General features: G+C 40.3%; 1 protein-coding gene across 2 annotated transcripts in view; it reads left to right on the top strand.

Annotated features, from left to right (window-relative positions):
- The first annotated feature begins 1,260 nt into the window (after positions 1 to 1,260).
- LOC133474454 (src substrate protein p85-like) overlaps positions 1,261 to 27,798 on the top strand; it is a 30,120-nt gene continuing 3,582 nt past the window's right edge. The window contains exons 1-14 of one of the 2 annotated variants that reach the window (XM_061766191.1): positions 1,261 to 1,419; positions 2,873 to 2,981; positions 3,085 to 3,158; positions 3,244 to 3,373; positions 3,904 to 4,014; positions 6,681 to 6,735; positions 8,333 to 8,443; positions 8,641 to 8,751; positions 11,256 to 11,366; positions 13,816 to 13,926; positions 19,847 to 19,902; positions 19,979 to 20,048; positions 23,616 to 23,932; positions 27,482 to 27,593. In XM_061766191.1, the coding sequence (XP_061622175.1) occupies positions 2,898 to 2,981; positions 3,085 to 3,158; positions 3,244 to 3,373; positions 3,904 to 4,014; positions 6,681 to 6,735; positions 8,333 to 8,443; positions 8,641 to 8,751; positions 11,256 to 11,366; positions 13,816 to 13,926; positions 19,847 to 19,902; positions 19,979 to 20,048; positions 23,616 to 23,932; positions 27,482 to 27,593 (1,453 nt within the window). In that variant the 5' untranslated portion in view covers positions 1,261 to 1,419; positions 2,873 to 2,897. The remainder of the gene's footprint in view (positions 1,420 to 2,872; positions 2,982 to 3,084; positions 3,159 to 3,243; positions 3,374 to 3,903; positions 4,015 to 6,680; positions 6,736 to 8,332; positions 8,444 to 8,640; positions 8,752 to 11,255; positions 11,367 to 13,815; positions 13,927 to 19,846; positions 19,903 to 19,978; positions 20,049 to 23,615; positions 23,933 to 27,481; positions 27,594 to 27,798) is intronic. The other variant, XM_061766192.1, reaches the window with a different exon arrangement.

Genomic DNA, 27,798 nt, shown 5'->3' with positions numbered 1-27,798 from the left:
ATGTGAAACACTCTCAGTTAAAGAAAGTTTATTTCAGTTGTTGCTGCTGAGGGTGGCCCAACCAGTTTAGGTTGAGGGGGCGATCACTTTTTTACACAGGGCCATGCAGGTTTGGATTATTTTTTTCTCTACATAATAAAAACCTTCATTTTGGTTTTATTTGTTTGATATTTACATTTGTTTGATGATCTCAAACAAAGTGGACAAAGTATGCAAAAATTGTAAGAATTTGAGGAGGGGGCCAATACCTTTTCACGGCACTGTAGAGTATATTAGACATATTAACAATATATGACAATATATAATGATAATAATAAATAATAATAATTAATAATAATATAGATGATTATCTCAAGAACCTAGTTCAGCTGGGAAATAGTGTTTTAGTACTGCAGTAGACTACTTGATTTGTTCGCTGAAAGGACACATGCACAATTGGGGTTTAACAGGCACTAAACAAGCTCGTCTATATTAGTTGGTTTCTTGGGTCGAGTAATTATGTCAGACGGCAAATCCCTACCACCCAAATTAATACATACAAGTCTGAAGTGATGCAAAACCTAACATTAAGAAACAAGTGATCATTTTTGGCAGTGATTTCCTATTGTTGTTAGAGAATTCCAAACTATTACATCAACTGAGGCACCATTTGACAAATTGCCAATGACTCAGACTACAGAAGCTTCTGCATACAACACAGACTTAGCGACTTTCGAACGGCACGAGACCATTCACTCAGACTGGACAAATTTGCTTTTGCCGAGTCTGCAAGCTTGATTTTAACCGCTCATCTGTAGCCATCAGTTCCCTGCGCTGATTGGCTGTTAGCATAATCAGCAATGCTTGGTAGAAAAGTGACGGCTGACGTTGTATTCCTCTAAAATTGCTATGGTTTCTTAACAAATTAGACATACAGCCTTTGACCGGACTTCAGTGAAAAAAGTATTTAGTAGTCCATTCTATATTAAACACTGTCGACTTTTATTTTCTTTGGCCCACTCATGGTTGAAGGGTTCAGAGCAGTAGCAGAGTAAAAACAGAATAGCCAAAGTCAAGTCAATGTATCACTGTATCTACTGTGCTACCTGGTGGAACCACTGGACATTCCAACTTAAGCAAACTTATATTGCTTAGCCGGGGGCTCGCACCCCTAACCCACCGATCTTTTGAAAGTGGCTCCTGATATATAGTTATGTTTGTGGCACATAAATGGATACATCAAAGGAGCCACTCAGCCACGCACTGAATTTGCATTCAAAGTGCGCCACGCCCATTTGGTGGCGTCATCAGGTCTGGAAACGGGATACTGGGAGAACAGGAAGATCCCAAAAGCGTTCCTCTCCATCTCCGAGCACACATTCTATTCACGTGAAGGTCTGACTGATTTGATTCTGGACGGAGCTCCATCTGTCGTAGACGGTGAGCTTGGGACTCTTTATTCAATTTGAAAATGTCTTGGCCTCGCCGAGTGAGCGCCGACTCAGTAATCGCGGTTGGCATGTGTTAGCATAAGCAGCTAGCTCAGTGGAAAACTGGAGCAGGAAATGCCGCAGACAGCCGCACACAATTCCCTAACCTTAAAGCATGAAATTCAATTCAACCTAATTACATGAATTGTTACAACCAATTACATTCAATCACATCGGACACCTGGTGGCAACTCAAGTGTGAGTAAACGTGTTGACGTTAACTCGAAGGTGTTCACCTTTTCCCCTCTGTACCCATTTAACGGCACAAAAACATGCTAAATCTCTTTGTGTTGCTAGTCAAATGACAAAACACTTTACATTTACATAGTTTCAGTTTCAAACGAATGCTGTGTTATTCGTGCTAGGACTTAGAGCTCCCGAGATCAAGATTGCACACGGTGAGCCAGCTAACTTGAGTCAACTTCAACGGAAATAATGGGTTATTCTTTGGATTGCCCGATTCTGACATAAACCCTCTCTCGGTCACAATTTATTAGCCTATCTTAAGTCGTTCTCGATTGCTCCACTGCGGGCCTCGTCAGGAAAATGACAGGTATTCAGGGGTTATACGTGACTCGCAGAAGGGTGTGGTTGTGTTGTGGGAGATAGGCATGTCATATGGGCAACACACAAAGTTGCTTCCTAGTCTGTGTCTGGTTCTTTTTTTTTTTTTTTTTTTTTTTTCCCCCCCCAGATCCAGGGAATTTCCACTTTTCCTGAATTTTTCTTGTAATGCACAGATCTTAACAATAAAATAAGAAAATAAAGCCAAGTGTGGCGATCCAAATTGGCATTGAATGGCCTTGTAGTGCTTTTAACAGCATACATTACAAGAGTAAGAACATTGATTAAATAATAACCTCTTTGATGGTTCCAAAACTAAGCATTATCATCAGGCACTTAATCATTTGATCTCTCTGTGTGTGAAGGTATTGTTTTCCAAGCTAAATAGATATAGAGATTATAAATACAATTTAACAGTGTTAATAAAGTAGAATTCTTACGTGCATGCTTGTCTTTTAATGAATTGAAAAAGTTCAGAACTTTAGTCGTTGTAGAAGAATGGAGAAATATTTTGCATGCCAGCTGATGTTTCGCTATTTCGTTTGATACTGTAGTCCTTTGGCTATGTTTTGTTTAGTAAAGCATTAGACCACTGGCAGGGAAAGGTAAAGTAAATGTAACAATCTTTTTGAATACAATCTGAAACGCTTTCAGTGTACGTGACAGCATCATATCAAGATGTCTGCCTGTGTTTGTTGTTCTAAGCTCAAGGTGTGCTTTGTTCTCCTGTTTGGCACAGTCAGAACAGTCATAACCTAGCCTAACCTCGATGAAATTTGCTTTCATGCTGCTCTCTTTTTTGCATAATTGAATCCTATGAAGGTGTTTGTGTACTCCAGTGTGTTTTACAGGGGCTCACTAAAGATGTGGAAGGCAGCAGCAGGGCAGTCAGTCAAGATGACTGTGGATGATGGAGGTGACGACTGGGAGACGGACCCTGACTTTGAGGTAGCTTTACACACAATGTTTGCTTTTCATGCCGAACAGAGTCATTGTCCTAGTCACCATTTTGTCTTGTTAAGCACAGCCTATTTTCCCCCTGTATTTCCAGAATGATGTGTCTGAGAAGGAGCAGCGCTGGGGTGCCAAGACAGTAGCTGGTTCTGGACATCAGGGGCACATAAAGTAAGAATGAATGCACATGTTTTCTTTCACTGTTTAGGGGACCAACTACAAATGTGTCACTACATTATTTATATCATTGGAATAGTATCCACCAGCTGCGTGAAACCGTGTCAACTGAGCATACGAGCTTGAAACAGCAGGAGTTGGACAACATGCCCAAGGCCTCGCATGGATATGGAGGAAAGTTTGGGGTGCAGCAGGACCGCATGGACAAGGTGTAGGAAAACAAAACATGCTTTTGTTTCTATTGAGCCATGGTGTATGACCCCCGCCCCCCCTCACAATCTAAAATCCAGCTCTAGCAGGACATTCTATAGTTATTTTTTCTTGATTTTGAATCATTATTATATTTAATTGGCAACACATTGGCAATTCTGTTGCATTGTTTCACACTCTATGGTCTTCCCTGGCAAGCAGCTCTGTCAATTCAGTCTTTTCTTTTTTGGTCTGTACAGCCACTGCAAATGAATCTGATGAGTGAGCGATGCTTATACCATTGTGTGTGTGTGTGTGTGTGTGTGTGTGTGTGTGTGTGTGCGTGTGCGCGCGCGCACACGTGTATTTTTGGTGAGTCAGATGTCACCACTGCTAACTGCTGGCAATGTTTCCAGCGATATTGCTCATATTTACTCTTCCACTCCTCTCTTTTATTGACCTCTTTCAATCACCGTAAACAACAGAATATATTCTGTTGGATTACGCCGTCTTTTTGTGCTCTGACAATATCTTGGTGTGTTTTGAACAGTCTGCTGTGGGACATGAATACCAGAGCAAGTTATCCAAGCACTGCTCCCAGACCGATAACTGCAAGGGCTTTGGAGGGAAGTATGGAGTTCAAGCTGACCGTGTAGACCAGGTATTTCCTGTTTGACCACATATTGATAACTTCTGAAATCAAACTAGAGTTTTCTTGATGAATTGTAGTTGACGTACAGTAGTAATGTAACAAGTGGCCACCATATTTGTGGAGTTTTCTCAACAAAAAACATGAAATGCCTCTAAAATCCTACATAACTAATAAATTCGTGACTAAAGTACAATTGTACTGCCCACACTGATGCAAGCTTATTGGTGGGCATTTTTACCTGAAGCTTGTCATCCAATCGGAGAAGGGGTCCTTGAGAAGCAGATGAAATGAAACGGCTGAGGAAATATGTTGAGAAATAATGAAGTTGTACTGTTTTACGCTAATTTGAAGGCGTTTTCTGAACAGATTTTCTATAGGCGATATCACAGAAAAAGTTTCCCCATTAGCCGACTTTCAAAATTCTTGGCGCATTGTACTCTGGTGAATTGGCCATTCCAACCAGTCTGCGCATTTTAACAGACAGTCATTTTAAGTAAATCTTGTCACGGTGCTAAAAAAAAGTAGTAGTAGTAGCTAGGTTTTAGACGATCAGGATTTTTAGGGCCGTGAAAGTGTCTATTTAAATGACATGTTCATTTACTGTATATACTTGTGTACTTAATTGCTCAAAAAAAATTATATTTAATAATAAATAATGTATCTTTGTTCCTCTATTTATGCCAGTGAGGCATAGTGACAGACAGAACAAATGAATAGTATTCTATCAGATGGCAGGAAGTAAATAGAGTAATTAATGTGTCACATTTGTTTGTTGGTGTGCCGTGAGATTTTTCAATTGTAAAATATGTTCCTTGGCTCCATAAAGGTTGGAAATCACTGCTCTTGTCAGATTGTGTATTCTAATCAGTCAGGGGAAACCAACATTCCGACGTGACAGAAATGACGGGTGCTAACTTACAGTAATTAAATGACTTTATTTTTAATTAACTCACTTCACCCACACCGAAACTTTAGAGCATGATTCGACAGAACGGCGGCATGTTTACGTCCCACCGTTCGTGGTACCACTAGCTTGCTAGGCTACACAATGTTTTGTTGCCTGCTTGTGAGCCGTATCATATTAAAAGTATGTGAACATACCTCAAGCAAGCCTTAAACGAACGTCCTCTCTTGTCCTGAACACCGGTGACCACCAACACGTTTTCCCCCATTTTGTCCTCATAATATAGTCGGCGAGATCCACTCGTGTTGTCGTCGCCACGGTAACGAGTGTATCCGGTCGCATTTGAGTTGACACGATAAAGCCCAATGATCGTAAAAAACGGGATGCGATGGTATCTGAATACAAGATTTTATTATAGTAGTCTGACGGTGCGATCGTAAAAGAGCAACTTTGTCTTTGATCCGGGCATTACGTGTTGTCTGTCTCAGACGTGTTGTCTGTTCCACACCGCTGACATGTTTTAAAAAAAAAAAAAAACTTTATTGGTCGTCAGATATTTCCAATAATATGTCAAAAGACACGCGACAAGGCTAAAAATATACTAGCTTTTGGATTCAAATATACTGTACACGCGGCGACGCGGAGTAAATGTCTTTTGCGGAGCGGATCGGCGAATTATGATATTAAAGCCGATCAGCATAAAATTGTAATCGGCCAATACCGATAAGCCCGATTAAAATTAAATATCCAAATGACACACAGCAACACTCTGGTAATTTCTATGAAGGGAAAACATAATGAGCTGCACATCTTACATTAAACAAATGAGCCAGGATCGATTAGTTACTGTAATGGCCATTTCACGTCTGACGCCTTCGACTTTCCTATTCATTGCGTATATGCTGAGGTGGCGTCAGCGCCTTTTGACGTGATGCTGAGTGTTGCGTCAATGCAGACGGCATCTGACCCTCACGCGTTGCGTCATCAGATAGAAACATTTTCTATTTTGGAGCGACAACGCGCTGACGTCAGGAAGCTGCTCCAATGGGAGAAGAGCTGGCGGAGTGATTTCTGAGTGCTGTTTTGGCAGACTTGTACTGTAAACGGTAAAGGGGAAATGGAGGAAGGCATAATTGTAGTGTCCCATGATCGACAACTTTGGGCCAATAGAAAAATAATATACTGAGACGTCTATGCAGAAGGCTTTCGAATTCCCTTTCAAAGCTCCCTGATCAACCTGAAATACACCTTGAATCGATCCACTCAGCGGGGAAAGCCTCCCGACTTCCTTCTAGGCTGATACGTCACCACTTCCAAATATGGGATGGCTGTGTGAAAAGGACTTAAGTTAACATATTTCCTCCTGTAGTGGCAGGGAGCTTTCACAACATTTTTATAACGCTATTCAATATTATACTTTGTTTTATAGTATTTAGCCACAAAAAAACAGCAAATTGAGAGTTTAATCATCTGTTTATCCTTTTATTTATTTATTTGTATTTTTCTTGTACATTTTTGTCCTCTGTGTGTGTGTGTGTGTGTGTGGGGGGGGGGTAGAAACACTCAAAGCTTTTTGTCTAATATTTTTTTATGTAAGAGCAGCTCGGCCCCCTCATTCCATCTACTTTCTACTCGTTTATACTGACTGAACTGTGAGGTGGAATAAAGGAGCATTAAACCCTGGTTAAAAGAGTTCTAATATTGTGAATCTGTCATACTTATATTTTGTTGACCCAATTCATCTAATTATCATTTTTTTCTCTCTTTATAGTCTGCGGTTGGCTTTGAGTATGCTGGGAAAACAGAGAAGCATGCTTCACAGAAAGGTGATGTTGCAACATGTTAACCATTTGAGCTTTAACCCCAGATCACAATTTGCAGTGTTATCTTGGGCATGCTTCTGCCTGCCTCATTTGGTTACCGAACTGTTTCTCCATCCAGCCTCTATATTTACACTTGATTAGGCTCATTGTGGGCCATATTCTCCCTTTGGTGCATAAGTCAGTATTTTAAACGCATGGTTTGCATGATTTCAAGTTACACCGATTCGGCCAAGATGACTTCTGACACACGCCTCGTGCGTAGTCGGCCAGTTTGCGCGTAGCGGCCTGAGAGGCGTGACTCATTGAAGTATGGTGGGTAGACTTCTCGGAATGTAGATCTTTCCTAAGACGTGAATGCCTTTGAAATTCACTCTAAGACTATTTCACACTTGAAATGTGAAATTAACCCTCGTAGAGGAAACGGAAGTTCATGGTCGCCTGTGAGATGTCACCACCGCTCGTCTTAACAGGTTAAGGGGCTTGTGTTCTTGTGTCCTCTCATCTCTATATTACATATGGTACAATATATGTAATTGAATCATAATACTGTGCTCATGAGTGAATGCGTTTGGAAGCCCATCAATAAGAACGTGAGTGAGCCAGCTGTTGATCAGTGTTGCCCAGCAACCCTACAAGCGCCACCCACGGTGGCTCGTCACTTACATGACAATGACTTAAACAGAATGATCCCATATCTAACACACCATAGCGCCATCAATATGACTGCAGTTGTTGTAAGCGGCGCTTTCAGACAAACTCCCAAGCCGCCATTCAGCATGTTTGAAGCGAAAATGTCCCTTGCAGCACGTGCATGAAAATTAATTCATTAATATGGCACGGTATTTTGACGTTCCGCCGTCGATTGGCATAATATGGTCAGGACACATTACGGCCATTGAGCAGTCAGCGATGGGCCGATGTCCGTCAGCATGCCCAGTCAGCTGCCGGGCCGCCACCGGCCGTTGGGGGCTCAGAGCACAGGAGCGTATGAAAACCTGTAATATGATGTTTCACCTTAGTATCGTTCACCTTCCGACTTACTACAGCCTCTGGAGTACGCAAGAGGAAACCGTCTTGGGCACAGTACACACAAGGCCAGACATGGGAGGGAACGGCCACATTTTAGGGTTACTCCACCCAAAGTGCGTACATGGCCAGAAGACCCGCAAGTGACAGACTAACTGGACGGCAGAATGAGCACTGGAGAAAAGTGCGGAGCTTCGCGCCTTTTCTGACTTAAGCATACGGGAGAATATAGCCCGACGTGAACTGCACCAGCGCCCTACAACGAGCAGTTTTTATTCCCAACATTGTTGAGCATTTGGCAGACAACCAGCGATTCCTTTTCCTTGTTGTGTAGGCTACTGACTGTTTGTGCGTTTCTGGTACATGAATTGTTTGTTAAGGAGAGGCTATAGCTGACGAACTAGTGGGATCCCCACAACAATCACACAACACAAAACATTAGAACTTGCATACTTACAATCTACAATTGCCAGGAAGTTTCCATGTATGTAGGATGTGATATTTGACTGTGACCGCTGCTGCTATTCTGCTTAACCCTGACCACCAACCACCCCCTTTTTGTCTTGCCATGTAGACTACAACACCGGATTTGGGGGGAAATATGGTGTACAGGCAGATCGTGTTGACCGGAGCGCGGTGGGCTTTGATTACCAAGGCAAAACTGACAAACATGAGTCCCAGAAAGGTTTGTTGTCTTCAATTCAAACAAGCATTAACACATTCAGAAGTATTCAGACACACATTAGACCCCCCCTCATCAAGAGAGCCCCATATAAATTTGGACCATCAGTGTTTCAAAGGCCTGTTTTTTTTTTCTTTTTTTCTCTCTTTCCTCTTCATTGGAATCCCTCCTACTCCATCATTTGCTGTGGCCACTGGCAGATTATACTAAGGGTTTTGGCGGGAAGTTTGGCGTGGAGACCGACAAAGTGGACAAGAGTGCTGTGGGCTTTGAGTACCAGGGCAAAACCGAAAAGCACGAGTCTCAGAAAGGTTGGTAAGATAGCACAAATCTTAACAAGCTGACACATGACACAAGTTTCCCCCATACTGTCTGCATACAAAGTTGTGAAGAATTTAAGGTGCATTCTCTGTGTTTTTAAAGTTTCTAAAAGGGGTTTACTGGTCAATCTAATGAGTGTCTCTTGCTGTGTTTTTGCCACTAGGATTAGTTCATTGTTGGTCCCTTCATTGTATCAGATCACTAACAAATTACATGGCGCCATTCAGAGTGCCTGCAACCCTGAACTCATACATGGCCCATATACTGACTGTAGCTCCATCTGACAGTTCTGAAATATTTAATCGATGCCAGTAAACCAAGTTGGATGTTTAAGGTAAAAGGTACAATTTTGGACAGTTCCTTAAATTTCAAAATATACTTATGTACTGTATATCCCTAGACTAGTTAAAACAAGGTAGATGGCAATAAAAAGTAGGGAGCTGGTGAAAATGTTTTTAAAAACCTAGCTGAGCCAGTTATCCAAAGAGATACTTTATCGGTGCTCTATGGTAAATGGATCTATAAATCTATTTGAAATGTACAGTGCTTATTTGCTTGACAGAAATTAGTACACACCCTTTTGAAAAGTATGCTTTTTGCCAATTTCCGAGTAAGCACAAGAACAATTTTCATAATTTGGATCATTAGAACATCGGTGGTTGAAGTTTTGTGAATTGACATTTTCTAAACATTTAAGACTTTCAATGGCGTGTACTAATTTTTGTAACATGGTAACGAAAAATCTTCTGTGCACACATTGACAAATCTCATTTTCAATCAATGGGGCACATTTGTGGGAGTATTTTGCAGTGGAGCATACCAGAGAAAATATTGATTCTCAAAGGAAATGCAAGGTTTTCTAATAAATCTGTTGGGGTGTACACATTTATGAGGACTACTTTAACATGAAAGGAAACAAAACGGTATAAACTAAACACTATTGACTCTTCAGCCTTCTTATTGTATGCCTTCTTTTTTTAATCATACTGTGAAATTATGCTTTCTTGTATTTATATTCCTTGTTTTGTCCACTGTACTAGAAACACCATTGCTAATGTGTTGGTTTTGTGCGCCCAGAAGCTCTGACTGAGACAAACTGTGGTCTGTCCAGACTTGTCAGGACTCTAAAGCACAGCACAGCAGATAAACTCTCCTGTAGCTGCTTGTCTGACATCCTTCAAAATGTTGTACTTATATTCCTTGCTTGGGCAGCGCTGGACTAGACACATACGTTTATGTGAAAATAAGAGCTGTCAAGAATTTCCCATTTCCCTCGGTAGCCATATATATACATTTTTGAATTGCAACTAGTTGTTGGCGTGATGCTAGTTTGCATCCTGACTACTGGCGAACTGGGACATCATTGCGTTCCCCATCACTCTAGCATCTGTCTGTATGATCCTCTTCCGTTGGTGGTTTAACAACAACAAAAATATGTACCAGTTAGTGAACTCCCCTATAATTGATTAAAGTTTGTACTATAAATACAGTTTGAATTTACAATGTTCCCTCGATATATCGCGGTTCACCTAGCTGTCAAGAAATAGTGCGGAATCAGTGCATTGTAAATAAAAAAAAAAAAAACTAATATCGTGCCTAAGTCACCATATCGTGGGGTTTTGAGTGTAAGCTGTAAATTTCTTTGTGGTATAATAAATGTTTCCTAGCCTAAAACATTAAAACTGTAAAAGTAAATTAATTAAAGCACATTCCAAGGAATAAAATCCACAACCTCAATTCCAATGAAGTTGTGTACAATGGTTTGCAAATCATGTTCGACCTATATTTAATTGAATACACTACAAAGACAAGATATTCATCGATGTATACATCGTCCTTAAACTGTTCGACTATTTTCTCACGCACTTGTTCACAAAGAGGTGAACCTTGCCCCATCTTTGCTTGTGAATGACTGAACAATTCAGGGAAGCTCCTTTTATGCCCAATCATGGCACCCACCTGTTCCCAATTAGCCTGTTCACCTGTGGGATGTTCCAAACAGGTGTTTGATGAGCATTCCTCAACTTCTCAACTTTTTGAAATGTATTGCAGCCATAAAATTCAGTTTATCAGTTTGAACCTTAAATATTTTTGTAGTGTATTCAATTAAATATAGGTTGAACATGATTTACAAATCATTGTATTCTGTATTTATTTGTTTAAGACAATGTCCCAACTTCGTAGTACTATACGCTATGTACAATCCCAATTCCAATTGAGTTGGAACATTGTGTTAAACATAAATAAAAACAGAATACAATGATTTGTAAATCATGTTCTGTGCATTACTGTATGTATGAGAGTTTACAAGGTGTTTAAAAGTATAGAAAATGTTTATAAGAGTATGGTAGAGGTCAATAGGAGTGTGGGGAAGATAAGAACCCAACCCCCAAAATAAATTAGGCTAAAAAAGGCTTACTGTAGTTGTTTTAAAGCTATTTTTTGTAATTCAATGAGCGGACAACAACTCTTTTTTTGTCATGTGTTTCTACAGACTATGTCAAAGGTTTTGGAGGCAAATTCGGTGTACAGACAGACCGGCAGGATAAATCTGCTCTGGGATGGGACCACCAGGAGAATCTACAGCTCCATGAGTCCCAGAAAGGTACTGTATTTGTCTGGTTAGGATGTACTTTGACTTTGTAGGTGGCCACTTTTGAAAAACTTGTCAGGACTGTAGAATATGCATGCACATCTATGCAGGGGTGCTTAGGATGGATGAAATGAACACAATTCCCTTCAGCTCATCTTTAAGTAATTAACTGTGTTCATATCTTGGATAAAAAGATCAGAAATACTGTCAAGCAGTTGAAAGAAAAGATGGCTTATATGTTCCACTGATTTGAAAATGTCCTGTTTTGTTGGGAACCAGTGTAACTTCGAAGTGGTGATAAATTGTCAAAAACACCTCACCTTCTCTGCTGAAGGTGAGCTTTGGCAACATTTAAAAATCAATTTCAAAGGAAGTGATCATTTGTTGGCTTGTTATTGTGCTGTACTCTTTAAGTACAGCACTAGTGTCTTTAGTAGGACCCGACCGAAATATTGCCTGGCCGATTTAATCTGCTGATATTAGGCCTTTTCAAATTGGCAAATTTTTTTTTATTTTTTATTTTTTAACGCATTGAAACATAAGACAAAGATAATGACATTCAAACCAAAACAACATGACCAAGGTTTCATTACGTTTCAGCGTTGAGATACATATACTGAACAAAAATATAAACACAATACTTTGTTTTTGCTCCCATTTTTTTGTGAGATGGACTCCAAGATCTAAAACTTTCTACATCCACAAAAGTAGATTTCCCTCAAATATTGTTCAGAAGTCTGTCCAAATCTGTTTTTGTGAGCATTTTCTCCTTTGTCGAGATAGTCCATCCCACCTCACAGATGTGGCATATCAAGATGCTGATTAGACAGCAATATTATTGCACACGTGTGCCATAGGCTGGCCACAATAAAAGGCCACTCTGAAAGGTGCAGTTTTATCAGACAGCACAATGCCACAGATGTCGCAAGTTCTGAGGGAGCGTGCAATTGGCATGCTGACTGCAGTAATGTCCACCAGAGCTGTTGCCCGTGAATTGAATGTTTATTTCTCTACCATAAGCTGTCTCCAAAGGCGTTTCAGACAATTTGGCAGTACATCCAACTGGCCTCACAACCGCAGACTACGTGTAAACACACCAGTCCAGGACCTCCACATACAGCATATTCACCTTCTAGATCATCTGAGACCAGCCACCTGGACAGCTGCTGCAACAATCGGTTTGCATAACCAAAGAATTTCTGCACAAACTGTCAGAAACCATGTCAGGGAAGCTCATCTGCATGCTTGTCGTCCTCATCGGGGTCTTGACCGGACTGCAGTTCGTCGTCGTAACCGACTTGAGTTCCTGCCAATATCCAGCAACTTTGCACAGCCATTGAAGAGGAGAGGACCAACATTCCACAGGCCACAATCAACAACCTGATCAACTCTATGCTAAGGAGATGTTGCACTGCGTGAGGCAAATGTTGGTCACACCAGATACTGACTGGTTTTCTGACCAGTTTGTGAAAAATGCACATTTCAGAGTGGCCTTTTATTTTGGCCAGCCTAAGGGACATCTGTGCAATAATCATGCTGTCTAATCAGCATCAGGATATGCCACATCTGTGAGGTGGGATGGATTATCTCGACAAAGGAGAAATGCTCACTAACACGGATTTAGACAGATTTGTGAACAATATTTGAGGGGAATGGCCTTTTGTGTATGTCGAAAAAGTTTTAGATCTTTGAGTCCAGTTCATGAAAAATGGGAGCAAAAAAAAATTTGTTGCGTTTATATTTTTGTTTAGCATAATATAGATTTTCTTAATTCCTCTGTCGATTAATTGGTTAGCAAAATTTTATTGGGCCAAATATCAGAATTGTCATTGGCCTAAAAGAAAAATCCATACCGGTCGTGCCCTAGTCATAAGCATGAAACATGTTTTTTTTCCCTCTAATTTTTTTACTCATCAAACCTCAAGCACTTAAAGTTTAACAATTTGCCTGATTCACCAATAACTTCATGGTAGTTTTCTTAAAAAAAGTAAATAATACAAATTTCCAATATCTCCTCAGCAAGCTTTTAAATGTCTTCCCCTTTATCTGATGTGGCTTCTCCTTTGGTTTGTGATGTATAGTCTTCCAAAGGATGATTACTTCCTCAATATGTGAGTCAAACCAAAAGAGGAACAAACAAAGGAAGTGAAACCTTAGCTTGGATTTAGCATTAAATGTCAGCCACTTAGGAGATACTCTCACACAGAGCAGATTTGAACAATTCAGTGCCGATGTATTGTGTTTGCTTTATGTTTGGTTGTAAACTCCAGAGGCCTGTGTCATTGGCCACACAATCTTGACAACATACAAACGCAAAAGCACATTCAACACCAAATGTTGTTCAACTTTTAATCACTCAAGATTTGTCTGTCTTGAGTGGTCTGCTCTTGCATATCTATGTTTGTGTTGTATTGCATTGTCTTTGTTTGTCCATACTGTATTTGTGTGTGTTATGTTACAGACTATAAGCGTGGGTTTGGAGGGCAGTATGGGGTAGAGGTGGAGAGGCAGGACCAGAGTGCCCTGGGCTATGAGTACAAGGAGCACCTGGCCAAGCATGGGTCACAGAAAGGCACAAATAATTTCCTCCTCCTTCCCATTTCAGAACCCCCCCCACCTGGTCCATGTCTTGCCTTCCCTTGACAAAATACATATCAGCTCCGTAGCCGTTGATTTTTTTATTTTTAAATTTTTTATTTTTTTTATCTCGCCCGCCGCCCTCCTTTCCCCAGAGTTGTTGTCCTTTCCTCTTCAGTTATATGGCCATGCCTTACCTTCATGAAACACTGGCTTCCTTTTTCAGATGAACCCTACCACCCCTGGGCTGCACTCCACTGTCTTTACACACCATGAACTTTGCAGCACTAATGCACATACATTGGCATGAAAAGTATTGCCCTCCCTTCTCAAATTCTAATATTTTTGCATAGTTTCTCCACTTTGTTTACGATCAGCAAACAAATATAAATATCAGACAAATATAAAGCAAGTGAACTTAAAATGCTGTTTTTAAACGGTGATTTTATTTATTGAGGGGAAAAAAAACTATTCAGTTACCTGGTCCTGGTCCTGTGTGAAAAAGTAATTACCCCCTTGTTAAATTGTGAATTAATTGTGGCTAATCACAATTTGTGGTTAATTTTCACTGATCATACCCAAGCCTGATTACCTTCAGACCTGTTCAATGAAGGAACTTAAACAGAATCTGTCCCGACAAAACCAAGTCGGACAAAAGATCTAAAAAAAACTGCAACAAAATGACACGATCCAAAGAATTTCCAGAATAGTAGAGAAATAAAGTAATTGACATCTGTCAGTCTGGAAAGGGTTACAAAAGCCCTTTCTAAAGCTTTAGGATTCCAGCGAACCATGGGGAGAGCCATTATCCTCACATGGCGAAAACATGGAACAGTGGTGAACCTTCCCAGGACCTGTGATTGATGGAACCATGAATTCTGCTCTTTAACAAAAAATCCCAAAGGAAAATGTTCAGCCTTCAGTTTGTGACCTCAAGCTGAAGCGCACTTGGGTTTCGGAGCAGGATAACGATTCATAACACACCAGCAAGTCAACTTCTAAATGGCTGAGAAAACAGAATGAAGGTTTTAGAGTGGCCTAGTCAAAGTCCAGCCCTGAATCCGATTGAAATGCAATTGCATGACCTTAAAAAGGCCGTTTATGCTTGAAAACCTTCCATTTTTGCTGAATTCAAACAATTCTGCAAGGAAGAGTTGGCCAAAATATCTTCCCAAAGATGTGAAAGACTCATTGCCAGTTATAGAAAACACTTGATTTCAGTTGTTGCTGCTGAGGATGGCTCAAGCAGTTATTGGGTTTAGGGGCCATTACCTTTTCAGACAGTGCCAGGTAATTTTAGTTTTTTCTTAATAAATGAAATCACCATTTCAAAAAAGCTTTTTAAGTTGGACATGCAGGTTTGAATCCAGAGGTGGGTAAAGTAGCCAAATATTGTACTCCAGTATGAGTACTGTTACTTTAGAATAATATGACTCAAGTAAAAGTAAAAAGTAGCCCTCCAAATATTTACTTGAGTAAGAAAGTAGTAAGTGAAAAGAGTAACTGGTAAGATTATTATTTTTTTAATCAGAGCATGAATATATATATATATATGGCTAATCGCTTTAAAGCTCTTCTAATGCTGCGACACAGATTGGTCAACACACGACGAAATTGTAAACGGCATTGTTCAAACTGCACACAAAGTAGCGGCATCAACGAGAAAGACGACAACCAGATTATGTGAAGCTACTTTCGACCCTTTGGAAAAAGCGATGAGAAATGAAGTAGTAGCATTATCAACAAAATTGAGTATGTTGAATTGTGCAAGACGATTCGGAGAAAGATACGAGAAGAATGGAGAACTTACAACGTTTGGCTTGTTTAGAAAACACTTGAAGCTGGACATGGAATAAAAAATGTTAAATGCGCATTAATTTGCCACAAGGAAAGAATTTTCGGTTTGAAAATGGCAGATGGAACGATATGTCACAGCCGCCAAGAAATCGTACGAGTTAAAGAATTTTCTACAAACCTGTACAGTGACCCTCAACGAATGATTACTGGAAAGCTAGAAGCAGTCCCAGTTCCATGTATCCTGAATGAAGAGGTTGAAAACGCCATTTGTTCACTTAAGGCCGGAAAAAACTTGATAAAACTTCTGTTGAAATGCTTAAAGCAGAAGGCAACAAACTTAATAAGATCCTTGTAAAACTATTTCAACGCTGCTTGGACTTGCAAGAAGTACTGGCGACATGGAAAGACACAGAAATCCTTTTGCGCCATAAATCAGGTGATAAAATGGACCTAAGAAATGATAGCCCAATAAGCCTGCTCTCAACGATTTATAAAGTATTTGCAAAGATATTGGCCAAACCTATTGGAATCAAACTCAGTGAAGCACAGCTGATAGAACAAGCGGATCTTCGTAGCAGTTTTAATACAATGGACCACATACAGACAGTTCAACAAATAATCGAACGACACAAGTACGAAATGCCTCTGTGTGTAGCCTTCATCGACTATGAAAAAGCGTTTGACTCAGTCATCACCACTTCGATACTGCAGGGGTTTTAAATCAAGGGATAGAGCCGACCTATATCAAAATGTTATAGTCAATATACAACGATTCCTCTGGTTCAATATGAATTGATGATGGAACAGTGCACATAAGTCTAGGAAAAGGGGTCAGGCAAGGTGACACTGTGACTTACAGCTTGGCTTGAAGAAATATTGAAAAAGATCAATTGGGAAAAATAACGACTAAAAATTAACTGCACTTATTTGAGCCATCTTCGTTTTACAGACATTTTATTCTCCTTCGTTGCTGAACAACTACAGCGTCGTTCATTCAGGAATTGGACTTAGAAAGTCATCGCTCAGGTCTCAAAATGAACAAAAACAAAACGGTCATGTTCAATCATTACTGTCCACAAAAAGATATCAAAGACGATGTCTGCGACGCTGTCGACTACATCTATTTAGGCCAACTTGTAACAATGGCTGGAAATACAAGCGCTGAAGTTGAACGCCGCATCAAGCTTGCCTGGCAGGGTTATGGAAGGCTTAGTGTTATATTCAAGAAAAGTCTTACCATTTGCTTGAAAAGAGAAGTTTTTGATCAATGTATTTTACCAGTCCTCACTTACGGTAGTGAAACTTGGACTACGAATGCCAAAGTTATACAAAGGCTCTGTGTAAGCCAAAGGAACATGGAATGCCAAATGTTTAAAATAAGCATTCGCGACAAGAAAAGATACAGTCGGATAAGACAGCAGACGCGAGTTAGCGACGTCATTAAAAAAATAAAAAGCCATAAATGGAAATGGGCTGGCCACGTTGCCCGAAGAGCTGACAAAAGGTGGACCAAAGAAACGATCAACTGAATACCACTGGAAACAAAGCGGCCACGGCGAAGACCTAAAAGTTGATGGATAGATGAAGTTATTAAACACACCAGAATACACTGGCAACAAATTGCAAAATGCCGTAGTAGTTGGAAACGTGAAAAGACCGTCATCCTGCAGTGGATAGAAAATGGCTGATGACGATGATGATATAGACAGTGGGTATGGAAAGTATTCACAGCCCCTTAAATTTGTCACTCTTTGTTATATTTCAGCCATTTGCTAAAATCCTTTTTATTTTTCCTCGATGTACACACAGCACCCCATGTTGACAGAAAAAAGCCGGAATTGTTGATCTTTTTGCAGATTTATTAAAAAAGAAAAACTGAAGTATCACACAGCATTCACAAGTATTCAGACCCTTTTCTGTGACACTCATATTTAACTCTGGTGCTTTCCATTTCTTCTGATCATCCTTGAGATGGTTCTAAACCTTCATTGTAGTCCAGCTGTGTTTGATTATACTGATTGGACTTGATTAGGAAAGCCACACCCCTGTCTATATAAGACCTTACAGCTCACAGTGCATGTCAGAGCAAATGAGCATCATGAGGTCAAAGGAACTGCCTGAAGAGCTCAGACAGAATTGTGGCAAGGCACAGATCTGGCCAAGGTTACAAAAACATTTCTGCTGGACTTAAGCTTCATAAGAGCACAGTGGCCGCCATAATCCTTAAATGGAAGACGTTTGGGACGACCAGATCCCTTCCTAGAGCTGGCTGTCCGGTCAAACTGAGAAAGCGGGGGAGAAGGGAGGGGTAAAGAAGAACCCAACGATCACTGTGGCTGAGCTCCAGAGAGCAGTCGGGAGATGGGAGAAAGTTCTATAAAGTTAACCACCACTGCAGTCCTCCACCAGTCGGGGCTTTATGGCAGAGTGGCCCGACGGAAGCCTCTCCTCAGTGCAAGGCACATGAAAGCCCACATGGAGTTTGCTGAAAAACACCTGAAGGACTCCAACATGGTGAGAAATAAGATTCTTTGGTCTGATGAGACCAAGATAGAACTTTTTGGCCTTAATTCTAAGCGGTATGTGTGGAGAAAAGCAGGCACTGCTCATCACCTGTACAATAAAGTCCCATCAGTGAAGCATGGTGGTGGTAGCATCATGGTGTTGGAGGTGTTTTTCAGCTTCAGGGACAGGACGACTGGTTGCAATCGAAGGAAAGATGAATGCGGCCAAATATCCTGGACGAAAACATTCTCCACAGTGCTCAGGACCTCAGACGGGGCCGAAGGTTCACCTTCCAACAAGACAATGACCCTAACCACACAGCTAAAATAATGGAGTGGCTTCAGAACAACTCTGTGACTGTTCTTGAATGGCCCAGCCAGAGCCCTGACTTCAACCCAATTGAGCATCTCTGGAGAGACCTGAAAATGGCTGTCCACCAACGTTCACCAGCCAACCTGACAAAACTGGAGAGGATCTGCCAGGAGGAATGGCAGAGGATCCCCAAATTCAGGTGTGAAAAACTTGTTGCATCATACCCAAGAAGACTCATGGCTGTATTAGCTCAAAAGGGTGCTTTTGCTAAATACTGAGCAAAGGTCTGAATACTTATGGCTGTGTGATATTTGTTTTTCTTTTCTGAAGTCTAAAATTATTATTTCTATAATTATCGCCCGCAATAGTGGATAAATAAAAGTAGCGAGCACGTCAATCATTGCAACAGAGTAAAAGTTTAGATACGTCTTAACATAAATACTCAAAGTAAAAGTACAAAGTATGGTGCCTTCAAACTAATCTGACAAGTACAATTTATCCAAAATGTTACTTGAGTAAATGTAATATAGTAAATTTAGCGTGTCACTACCCACCTGTTTGAATCTCCGTTGGAACATCTCTCTGTGGAGTTTCTCATGGTACTTCGACCTCTTTCCAAAAGAATATGCGTTAATTGAAGACTAAATTGCCTGTAGGTGGGAATGTGAGTCTGAATGGTAGTTTGTACTCTGGGATTGATTAGCGACCACTGCAGTCCAGTCTAGGCACGGCTCCAGCACACCTTGTGACCCTAATAAGGACAAGCAGTATAAAAGATGGATGGATACATTATTATGCCTCTTTCTCAATGATCGGTTTCTAACACTGCCACGATGCTTCTTTCTTTGTTCGTGTTATTTTGAGCCAATGCTTTTTTTTTTTTTTTTTGCATGATACCAAATACCAAATTTGATCTTCAGTTTGCAGCCAAAGCAAAATGACTTCTTGACCTTCCAAGCACCTGGCTTTTAAAGATTGTCCTTCTGCTATGCATTTTCCTGTTCCTCCTTTCTGTAGGTTTGCATGAGTCCATCAGCATATCCTTTTGATTTCTGCAGTTTTTCTGTTGTGTGAACTAATTCAACCACAGTCTGCTTCATCTGAATTCTTACAAAGTCTCATACAGAGACCTTTTTGGGAACCGGTAATGGAGTAGAAGATTGTCATTAAATGAATTGAGAAATTAAATAGCAAATGCCCTAGTGAGGATGAGCGGTACAGAAAAGTTTGGATACTGACTGTGGTTGAAGTGTCAAAATAAAATAAACACTATAATTTACCACCTCTTCTCCCCCTCCCAGATTACTCCAAAGGGTTTGGAGGAAAATTTGGTGTCCAGAATGACCGGATGGATAAGGTACATTCATGTTTGCATCCTTGTGTCCATGTGTCTGTAAATTACAGTTACATGTTTCTTTGGCTCTGCTTGACAGAGTGCAAGCACATTCGAGGATGTTGAGAAGCCCAAATCATCTTACCAGAAAACTAGACCTGTGGAGGCTGGTAAGCACCCCCTGGTATCTGTTTTTTGTCACAACCTCAGGCCCCAGTTGCCGCTTTTCCGCTGCACAGTACAGTCTACTGTCAGACATTCTAACAAACAACAATACAGGGTCCGAATTAGGGCTGGGAAGAAAAATTGAATAACTCTGCTAAGACGACTTAAAAAATAGGTAGACGCAAAATTTTTGCCTCGAACTCCACCCAGACAAAAAAATAAAAAGGTCCGCCCGCAACTATCTTTGCGCCGCTGGAACCCATGTTTCACACGGATATTTACTGCAGACGGACGCAGTACTGGGCCACTGATAAACTTGACCTAAAACGGAAGAGCGCCTTTTGAGAGACTGATGGATGTGTAATGAACATACAACCCCAATTCCAATGAAGTTGGGATGTTGTGTTAAACATAAATAAAAACAGAATACAATGATTTGCAAATCATGTTCAACCTATATTGAATTGAATACACTACAAAGACAAGATATTGAATGATAAACTTTGTTTTTAGCAAATAATCATTAACTTGGTAATTGGGAAGGTGGATGTCATGATTGGGTATAAAAGGAGCTTCCCTGCATTGCTCAGTCATTCACAAGCAAAGATGGGGCAAGGTTCACCTCTTTGTGAACAAGTGCGTGAGAAAATAGTCGAACAGTTTTAAGGACAATGTTCCTCAACGTGCAATTGTAAGGAATTTAGGGATTTCATCATCTGCGGTGCATATCATCATCAAAAGGTTCAGAGAATCTGGAGAAATCACTGCATGTAAGCGGCAAGGCCGAAAACCAACATTGAATGCCCTTGACCTTCGATCCCTCAGGCGGCACTGCATCAAAAACTTACATCAATGTGTAAAGGATCTCACCACATGGGCTCAGGAACACTTCAGAAAACCAATGTCAGTAAATACAGTTCGGCACTACATCTGTATGTGCAACTTGAAACTCTACTATGCAAAGCAAAAGCCGTTTATCAACAACACCCAGAAACGCCGCCGGCTTCTCTGGGCCCGAGCTCATCTAAGATGGACTGATGCAAAGTGGAAAAGTGTTCTGTGGTCCAACGAGTCCATATTTCAAATAGTTTTGGGAAATTGTGGACGTCGTGTCCTCCGGGCCAAAGAGGATAATAACCATCCGGACTGTTATGGACGCAAAGTTCAAAAGCCAGCATCTGTGATGGTATGGGGCTGTGTTAGTGCCAATGGCATGGGTAACTTACACATCTGTGAAGGCACCATTAATGCTGAAAGTTACATACTTATGCTGCCATCCAAGCAACGTATTTTTCATGGACCCCCCTGCTTATTTCAGCAAGACAATGCCAAACCACATTCTGCACGTGTTACAACAGCGTGGCTTCATAGTAAAAGAGTGCGGGTACTAGACTGGCCTGCCTGCAGTCCAGACCTGTCTCCCATTGAAAATGTGTGGCGCATTATGAAGCGTAAAATACGACAACAGAGACCCCAGACTGTTGAACAACTGAAGCTGTACATCAAGCAAGAATGGGAAAGAAATCCACCTACAAAGCTTCAACAAGTATTGTCTTCAGTTCCCAAATGTTTATTGAATGTTGTTAAAAGAAAAGGTGATGTAACACAGTGGTAAACATGACCCTGTCCCTGCTTTTTTGGAACGTGTTGCAGCCATAAAATTCTAAGGTAATGATTATTTGCCAAAAACAATCAAGTTTATCAGTTTGAACATTAAATATCTTGTCTTTGTAGTGTATTCAATTAAATATAGGTTGAACATGATTGGCAAATCATTGTATTCTGTTATTTGTTTAACACAACGCCCCAACTTCATTGGAATTGGTGTTGTATATATAAAATGACGTATGAGTGAGCTGAATGGTACTGAGCGTTTTCTTTTTTTCTTTTACCTAAAATGGTAATCGCTAGCGCGCTAATGTTAATCCCGATTGCTAACCATTTAGCATTTTGTCTTAAATTCTGTACACCGAATTTATACCATACACTACTGAGTACTAACATATGCAGTTTAAGAATAGAACTCAATCCCTCATAAATGAGAATAGAATGCAAGTTAGTAGTTAAAAAAATAATAATAATTGAATGTTTTTTTTTGGGGGGGTTGACTATTATTCAATTATTTGATCAATAATCAGTAGGAGAATAGAAAAAAAAAAAAAATAAAATAAAACAATATATATATGTATTTGGCACGGACATTATTGGCAACCAGTTCAGGGTGTACCCCGCCTCCTCCCCGAAGATAGCTGGGATTGGCTCCAGCACTCCAGCGATTCTTTTGAGGATAAGCGGCCCAGAAAATGGATGGCTGGACATTACTTTCTGGCTGTAACACAGAGTACAAATTTCTTAAATGAATTTGATGTACTAAACACTATATTGTGAAAACAAAAAACTGTGCGTCCACATTGAACAGCCGCCCAACCACCCTGCTTTCAAGGTACTACTGCCGGTGAATGCTTGGTGTACGCTATTTTATTACAACCCCCTGGCTACCGAGCCTCTGAGGCGAAATCTCTCTTTGCGTCCAGTGTCAACGCATTATAAGTCACGAATCATCGCCTCCATGGCACCGTGTCGTTATCACCAAAGGAAGACAAGGGGGAAGAACATTAACTAGCACGATCACAGAGATAAATAAGATATCTATGACCGCGGTAGCCAAATGTCCTTTTCTCCATCGTCCATCACCCTCGCTTCCTGTACATGTGTCCTGTTACCTTCATGGACAATCGGAAACCACAGATTTATGAACAATATGCAGGGTTGCTACAATAGGATTTCTGCTACCCCACAAGGCAAAAAGTCTCTCTATACATAACATGTTCAAAAGTTAAAAATGTGCCTGTATATATGGAGTAAAATGTTGTAAAATTTTGGGTGGAAAAGCATAAAATTAAACTGATTTAGTACCTAGTACTTTTATTCAAATTATTGGCGAAAACAGTTTTGAAAAATTGTTACACAAATCTCACCAATTGCTACACAAAGATAATTTTGTGTAGCAATATATGTTTTTTTTTAGTATTTCGGACCCTGGAATAATGGAGGCCGTTTTCCCTGCATTTGCTAATTTATTCGAGGGGCATCTGAGGGCAGCAAGAACACAGACCGCTGATGACTAAAGGCAGTGGTAAATTATAGTAAACATTAATTAATAATTAATCCATTCACTGCTGTGGACGTTCATATTTGTCAACTTGAATCCAACCGTTTACCGAAATATATTCATCAAGTGCGTATTTTTTCAATGGGTCGGGGAAGAGGGTCTCGCCCAGCTTGTCTGCAAAATTTAGGTTTGTAAGCCACTAACGACTAACAGATCACTGAAGATGACAACGTTGCATCTCTTTGGATTTCAGATCAGCACAGCTTTTGAGTAGAAGATAAAGATTAGGGGGTGTTAGTTTCTTCAAAGATGAGATAAAAGGCCGAATTTTGACAGTTATAGCAAATAGTCCCTGGTTTGCCACTAGAAAAGTAAATAGTGAGTAGGTACTGTGCAGTTAAGTAGGTGATTTTCAAAAGTGGCCCTCAATCTCACATCTCCAATTCTTCCTTTCATCAAGCTGGCAGCAGCACAGGAAGTATTAAAGCCCAGTTTGAGAATATTGCCAGGCAGAAGGAGGAAGAGGACAGAAAGAGAGCTGAAGATGAGCGAACACGTCGGCAGGCTAAGGAGAAACAGGAGCAAGAGGAGGCACGACGTAGAATTGAAGAGCGGGCCAAAGCGCCCTCTCCGGTTCCTGTTCCAGCGAGCCCCAGTCCCACTCCGGTTACTTTTGCAGCGAGCCCCAGTCCCACTCCGGTTCCTGTTGCAGCAAGCCCCAGTCCCACTCCGAGCCCAACTTCACCTGTCCAGCCTGCTCTCTCTTCAACATACGAGGTGGGCTTCACAACAGTAAATACTTTCTATCGTTTGTCTTTTTTCTTTAAACATTCATGAATAAAACAAAAAAAGACGACTGCGATGCACACCACAGTACTGCATGTTGACATTTACTTCAAACAAAAAACATAATTTTGCGTCTGCCATAATCCACTGTAAAAAAAATGTCTTCCCATCCCTATTGTTGCAATAATGTAACCGTACTAACAGTTTGTTCCTCAGCGTATTAAAAAGGCTTTTTACAAATGTCATACAATGCAAACACACACAAAAAATTATCTCACAGGCAGTGTTGTGTAGTTACCTTTTGAGAAAGTAACTTTACTGATTACTTGATTTTAAAAGTAACAAAGTTCGATTGCACGTTACTTTTTTAGTTGCATTCAGCAGCTGCCAGGAGACAGTAATCACGTAGCCATGGTACAAAAAGAGCATTACCTTTACCGTACACTTTCCTTGATTAAACATGCCAAACAAGTTGCAGAACGACATCAACATGAACCAATAACTTAAGTATTCGTGTGTAGTGTGAAGCTACATTAAATGACCTGCTTAGTGTAGGTTTGACATGCCAAATAAGTACTTACACATGTAAATAAGCGCAGCATTCTCCACAACACTTCTACAGACTCTTAACTGATAGAAATACAGGGTTGGGAGGGTTACGTTCAAGATGTAATTTCATATAGTTACAAGTTACCTGTTAAAAATATGTACTGGTAGTTGGTAACCTAATCCAAATACCATAGTAGTAAAGTAATGGAACTTGATTACTTTTTATAACTTTTTAATTACTCCAATACCAAATATGCTAATAAACACAAAAGAAATGAGCAATAATACAATATATATTTAGATATTTGTCTGGCCTTTTCTGTCTTATGAATGTTTAATCTGCATGGTTTTGAAATGTGGGTGGAAGCCAGCGCTCCCGGAATTAAAATCCAAAACTTCACAAATGTGATGCAGACATGCCAACCACTTGTCACCGTGCTGCAGATAGATACCCTTATTCATCCGGTGAGGGAAATTACACTTGCTAAGCTTCATACCCCCGTCACACACATGCAATCACACACACACACGCACCCACACACCACCTCCTGCCATTGTAATTTTAATACGATGACAATGATGTGTGATGTCAACTGCGAAAAAAACTTTTTTTATTCCCGGGGACAAGTTTAGCAGCTGACTAATAAAGCTCAGGGTGATTGACGGGAGGTGAAGCACTTACGTTAGCGGTGTGGCGCTGGTTAAGCCAGCTAGCTAGCTCCGCCGTAGCAGTCTAAACGAGGTTGAAAGCTCACACTTTTCTTTGTAAATATTATACAACCTAAGTCCTTCCTTTAGTGAGTCCTACTCACTCAGTCAGTCTTTTCCTCCATGTCGCTTTTCAACTGACCGTTTCTAAATGAATGATCAACCCACAATGCATTACACGCTTAACATGGCAGCATAACACTTGTTTTTGTGGAAATAAACCAGCAACAGCAATCGTAAACTTGATATTTAGAACCTTTCTAACACTTTTTACTCAGGAAAATAAAACTAATGTAGCCATACATTTCCAAACATTTTTTTATTCATTGAACCAGATGTGTCAAACTCATTTTTGTCACGGGCCACATTGTGGATACAGTTTTCCTCAGAGGGCCGTTATGATTGGAAAACCCTATAAATGTTTCATCGCCTCTATATATATATATATATATATATATATATATATATATATATATATATATATATATATATATATATATATATATATATATATATATATATATATATATATATATATATATATGATGGACATGAGGGATGCTGCTTCTAGCCATCAGGAGCCTTTGATTGCTCAGGGCGAGTCATTCTAGACTGTAGTAATGCACATTGGCTTGAAAGAGTAATTGTAATCTGACTACTTTCGGGAAATAATGTGCTACATTGCTTGTTACTAAAAATGGCAGATATTTTAGAGTGTTCCGGCATCACTGCTCCACGTTGAGCGGGTCAAGAACCACACTCCTCATACACACATGAACAAAATTGTTGGTGCACCTCTATGAATGAAAGAAAAACCCACAGTGGTGACAGAAATAACTTGAATCTGACAAAAGTAAGACGGTGTTTCCCCTAGGTTGAGAATTTACTTGTGGTTAGGGTGCAGGGTGGCGCCCTGAATCTGTGCAGGGTACAATGAAATCTCAAGACTGTCAGGGTATTCTAGAGAGAAATGTGGTGGTCAGTGTCATATATCTTTGTACTTTGAATCCGACTGCAACTGCGTCTGCCATTACAAGGTTGATGTAATACAAACCAAATGACAATTATTGAAACCATAATTTAGTAACCATTCTGATTATGACTGTCCTACTGTAATGTTCTTGACATTTTGAAAACATGGAGATTCAGACAAATTTGCACAAATTGTTCTAAAAGTGCATTTTTTTAAAGTTGGCAGCTCTGCAGAAAGCTTGGTCTCAGTCGCAGATCATAGCAACAGGATAATGACCCAAAACAAACACACTGCTAAAAACACCCAAGAATGGCTAAAAGCAAAAACATTGGACTATTCTGAAGTGGCCTTCTATGGGCCTGGATCTAAATCCTTTTGAACATCTGGGAAAGGAGCTGAAACATGCCATCTGGAGAAAGCGCCCTTTAAAACGTGAGACAACCGGAGCAGTTTGCTCATGAAGAGTGGGCCAAAATACCTGCAGAGGTGCGGAAGTCTCTTTTGAAAGATGCAAAAATCATTTGATTGCGGTGATTACCCCAAAACTTTGTACAACAAAATATTAAGTTCAAGGTACTATCAGTTTTGTCAAGGACTGTTTCATGAGGTTTTCTTTTGTTTTGTTTTTTTAAATGTTTTTATTTTATTTTTAAATCTCATGAACCACAATTCAAAAGCAAAGTCTGATTTTCATCGATTAATTTTCATTACATTTTTACTGTTACATTTGTCAGATTCGAGTTATTACTGTGACCACCGTGGGTTTTCCTTTCATTAACAGAGGGTTACCAACAATTTTGTCCACGTGTGTACATTAAAGAAATCCAACCGAACCGAACATGAGCTAGCACTTGGCAACAGAGGCAAGGAGCGACCATCTATCTCGGCCGATGAGGTTGAGATGGAGACATAGTAGAGGCGCAGAGGGTAGATGAGTTGCATTTTTTTTTTTATGTATGAAAATTGCTGTACAAATAAAGTTTGATTGATTAATTTGAAATGGAGAGAGAAAACAGGATAGAGGGATTGAGTGACGAGAGAACAATTGGCCCAACAGCAGCCATTTTGCATGGCACAATACATTATAGTGTACGATGCCATAAATAATGGCAAAGAAACTTCTTCATGGCATTTAGGCCCAAAGTCATGGTTGCTATCAAGTCAGTTGCATGAAGTAAAAGAGCGTACGTATTGTGCATATGTTTGTATCATTTGGTCTTATGCCCCTAAATACATGTCAATTCAAATGTGTACATGTCACGCAGACACTTTTGGAGGCTGTAACAGAATGAATTTATCATCCTGTTTAGAATGCAGATGTTACCTACGATGTTGCTGATGAGAATGGAGAGCAACTGTATGGACGAGAACCACAGGGTCACTACGAACAGCCAGAAGTGCTTTATCAGACCCCTGCTGAAGGTAAGCCTCATTTTAGAATGCTTCCATTTGAATGCAGCACATAAACTGTGCTGTGGATTAAGCTGCGTTAAAGTACTTCTGGAGATGAAGTATCCCTACCCTGAACCACTAGACCAGGGGTCTGTGACATGGTGCCCGTGGGCACCAGGTGGACCAAATGATTAGGCTGCTGGCATGTTCTAAAAGTGACTCACCAGTGATGGAA

Source organism: Phyllopteryx taeniolatus, chromosome 2 (genome assembly GCF_024500385.1).
Source record: "Phyllopteryx taeniolatus isolate TA_2022b chromosome 2, UOR_Ptae_1.2, whole genome shotgun sequence".
Lineage (NCBI taxonomy): Eukaryota > Metazoa > Chordata > Actinopteri > Syngnathiformes > Syngnathidae > Phyllopteryx > Phyllopteryx taeniolatus.
This window is presented reverse-complemented; position numbering and strand designations above follow the sequence as displayed.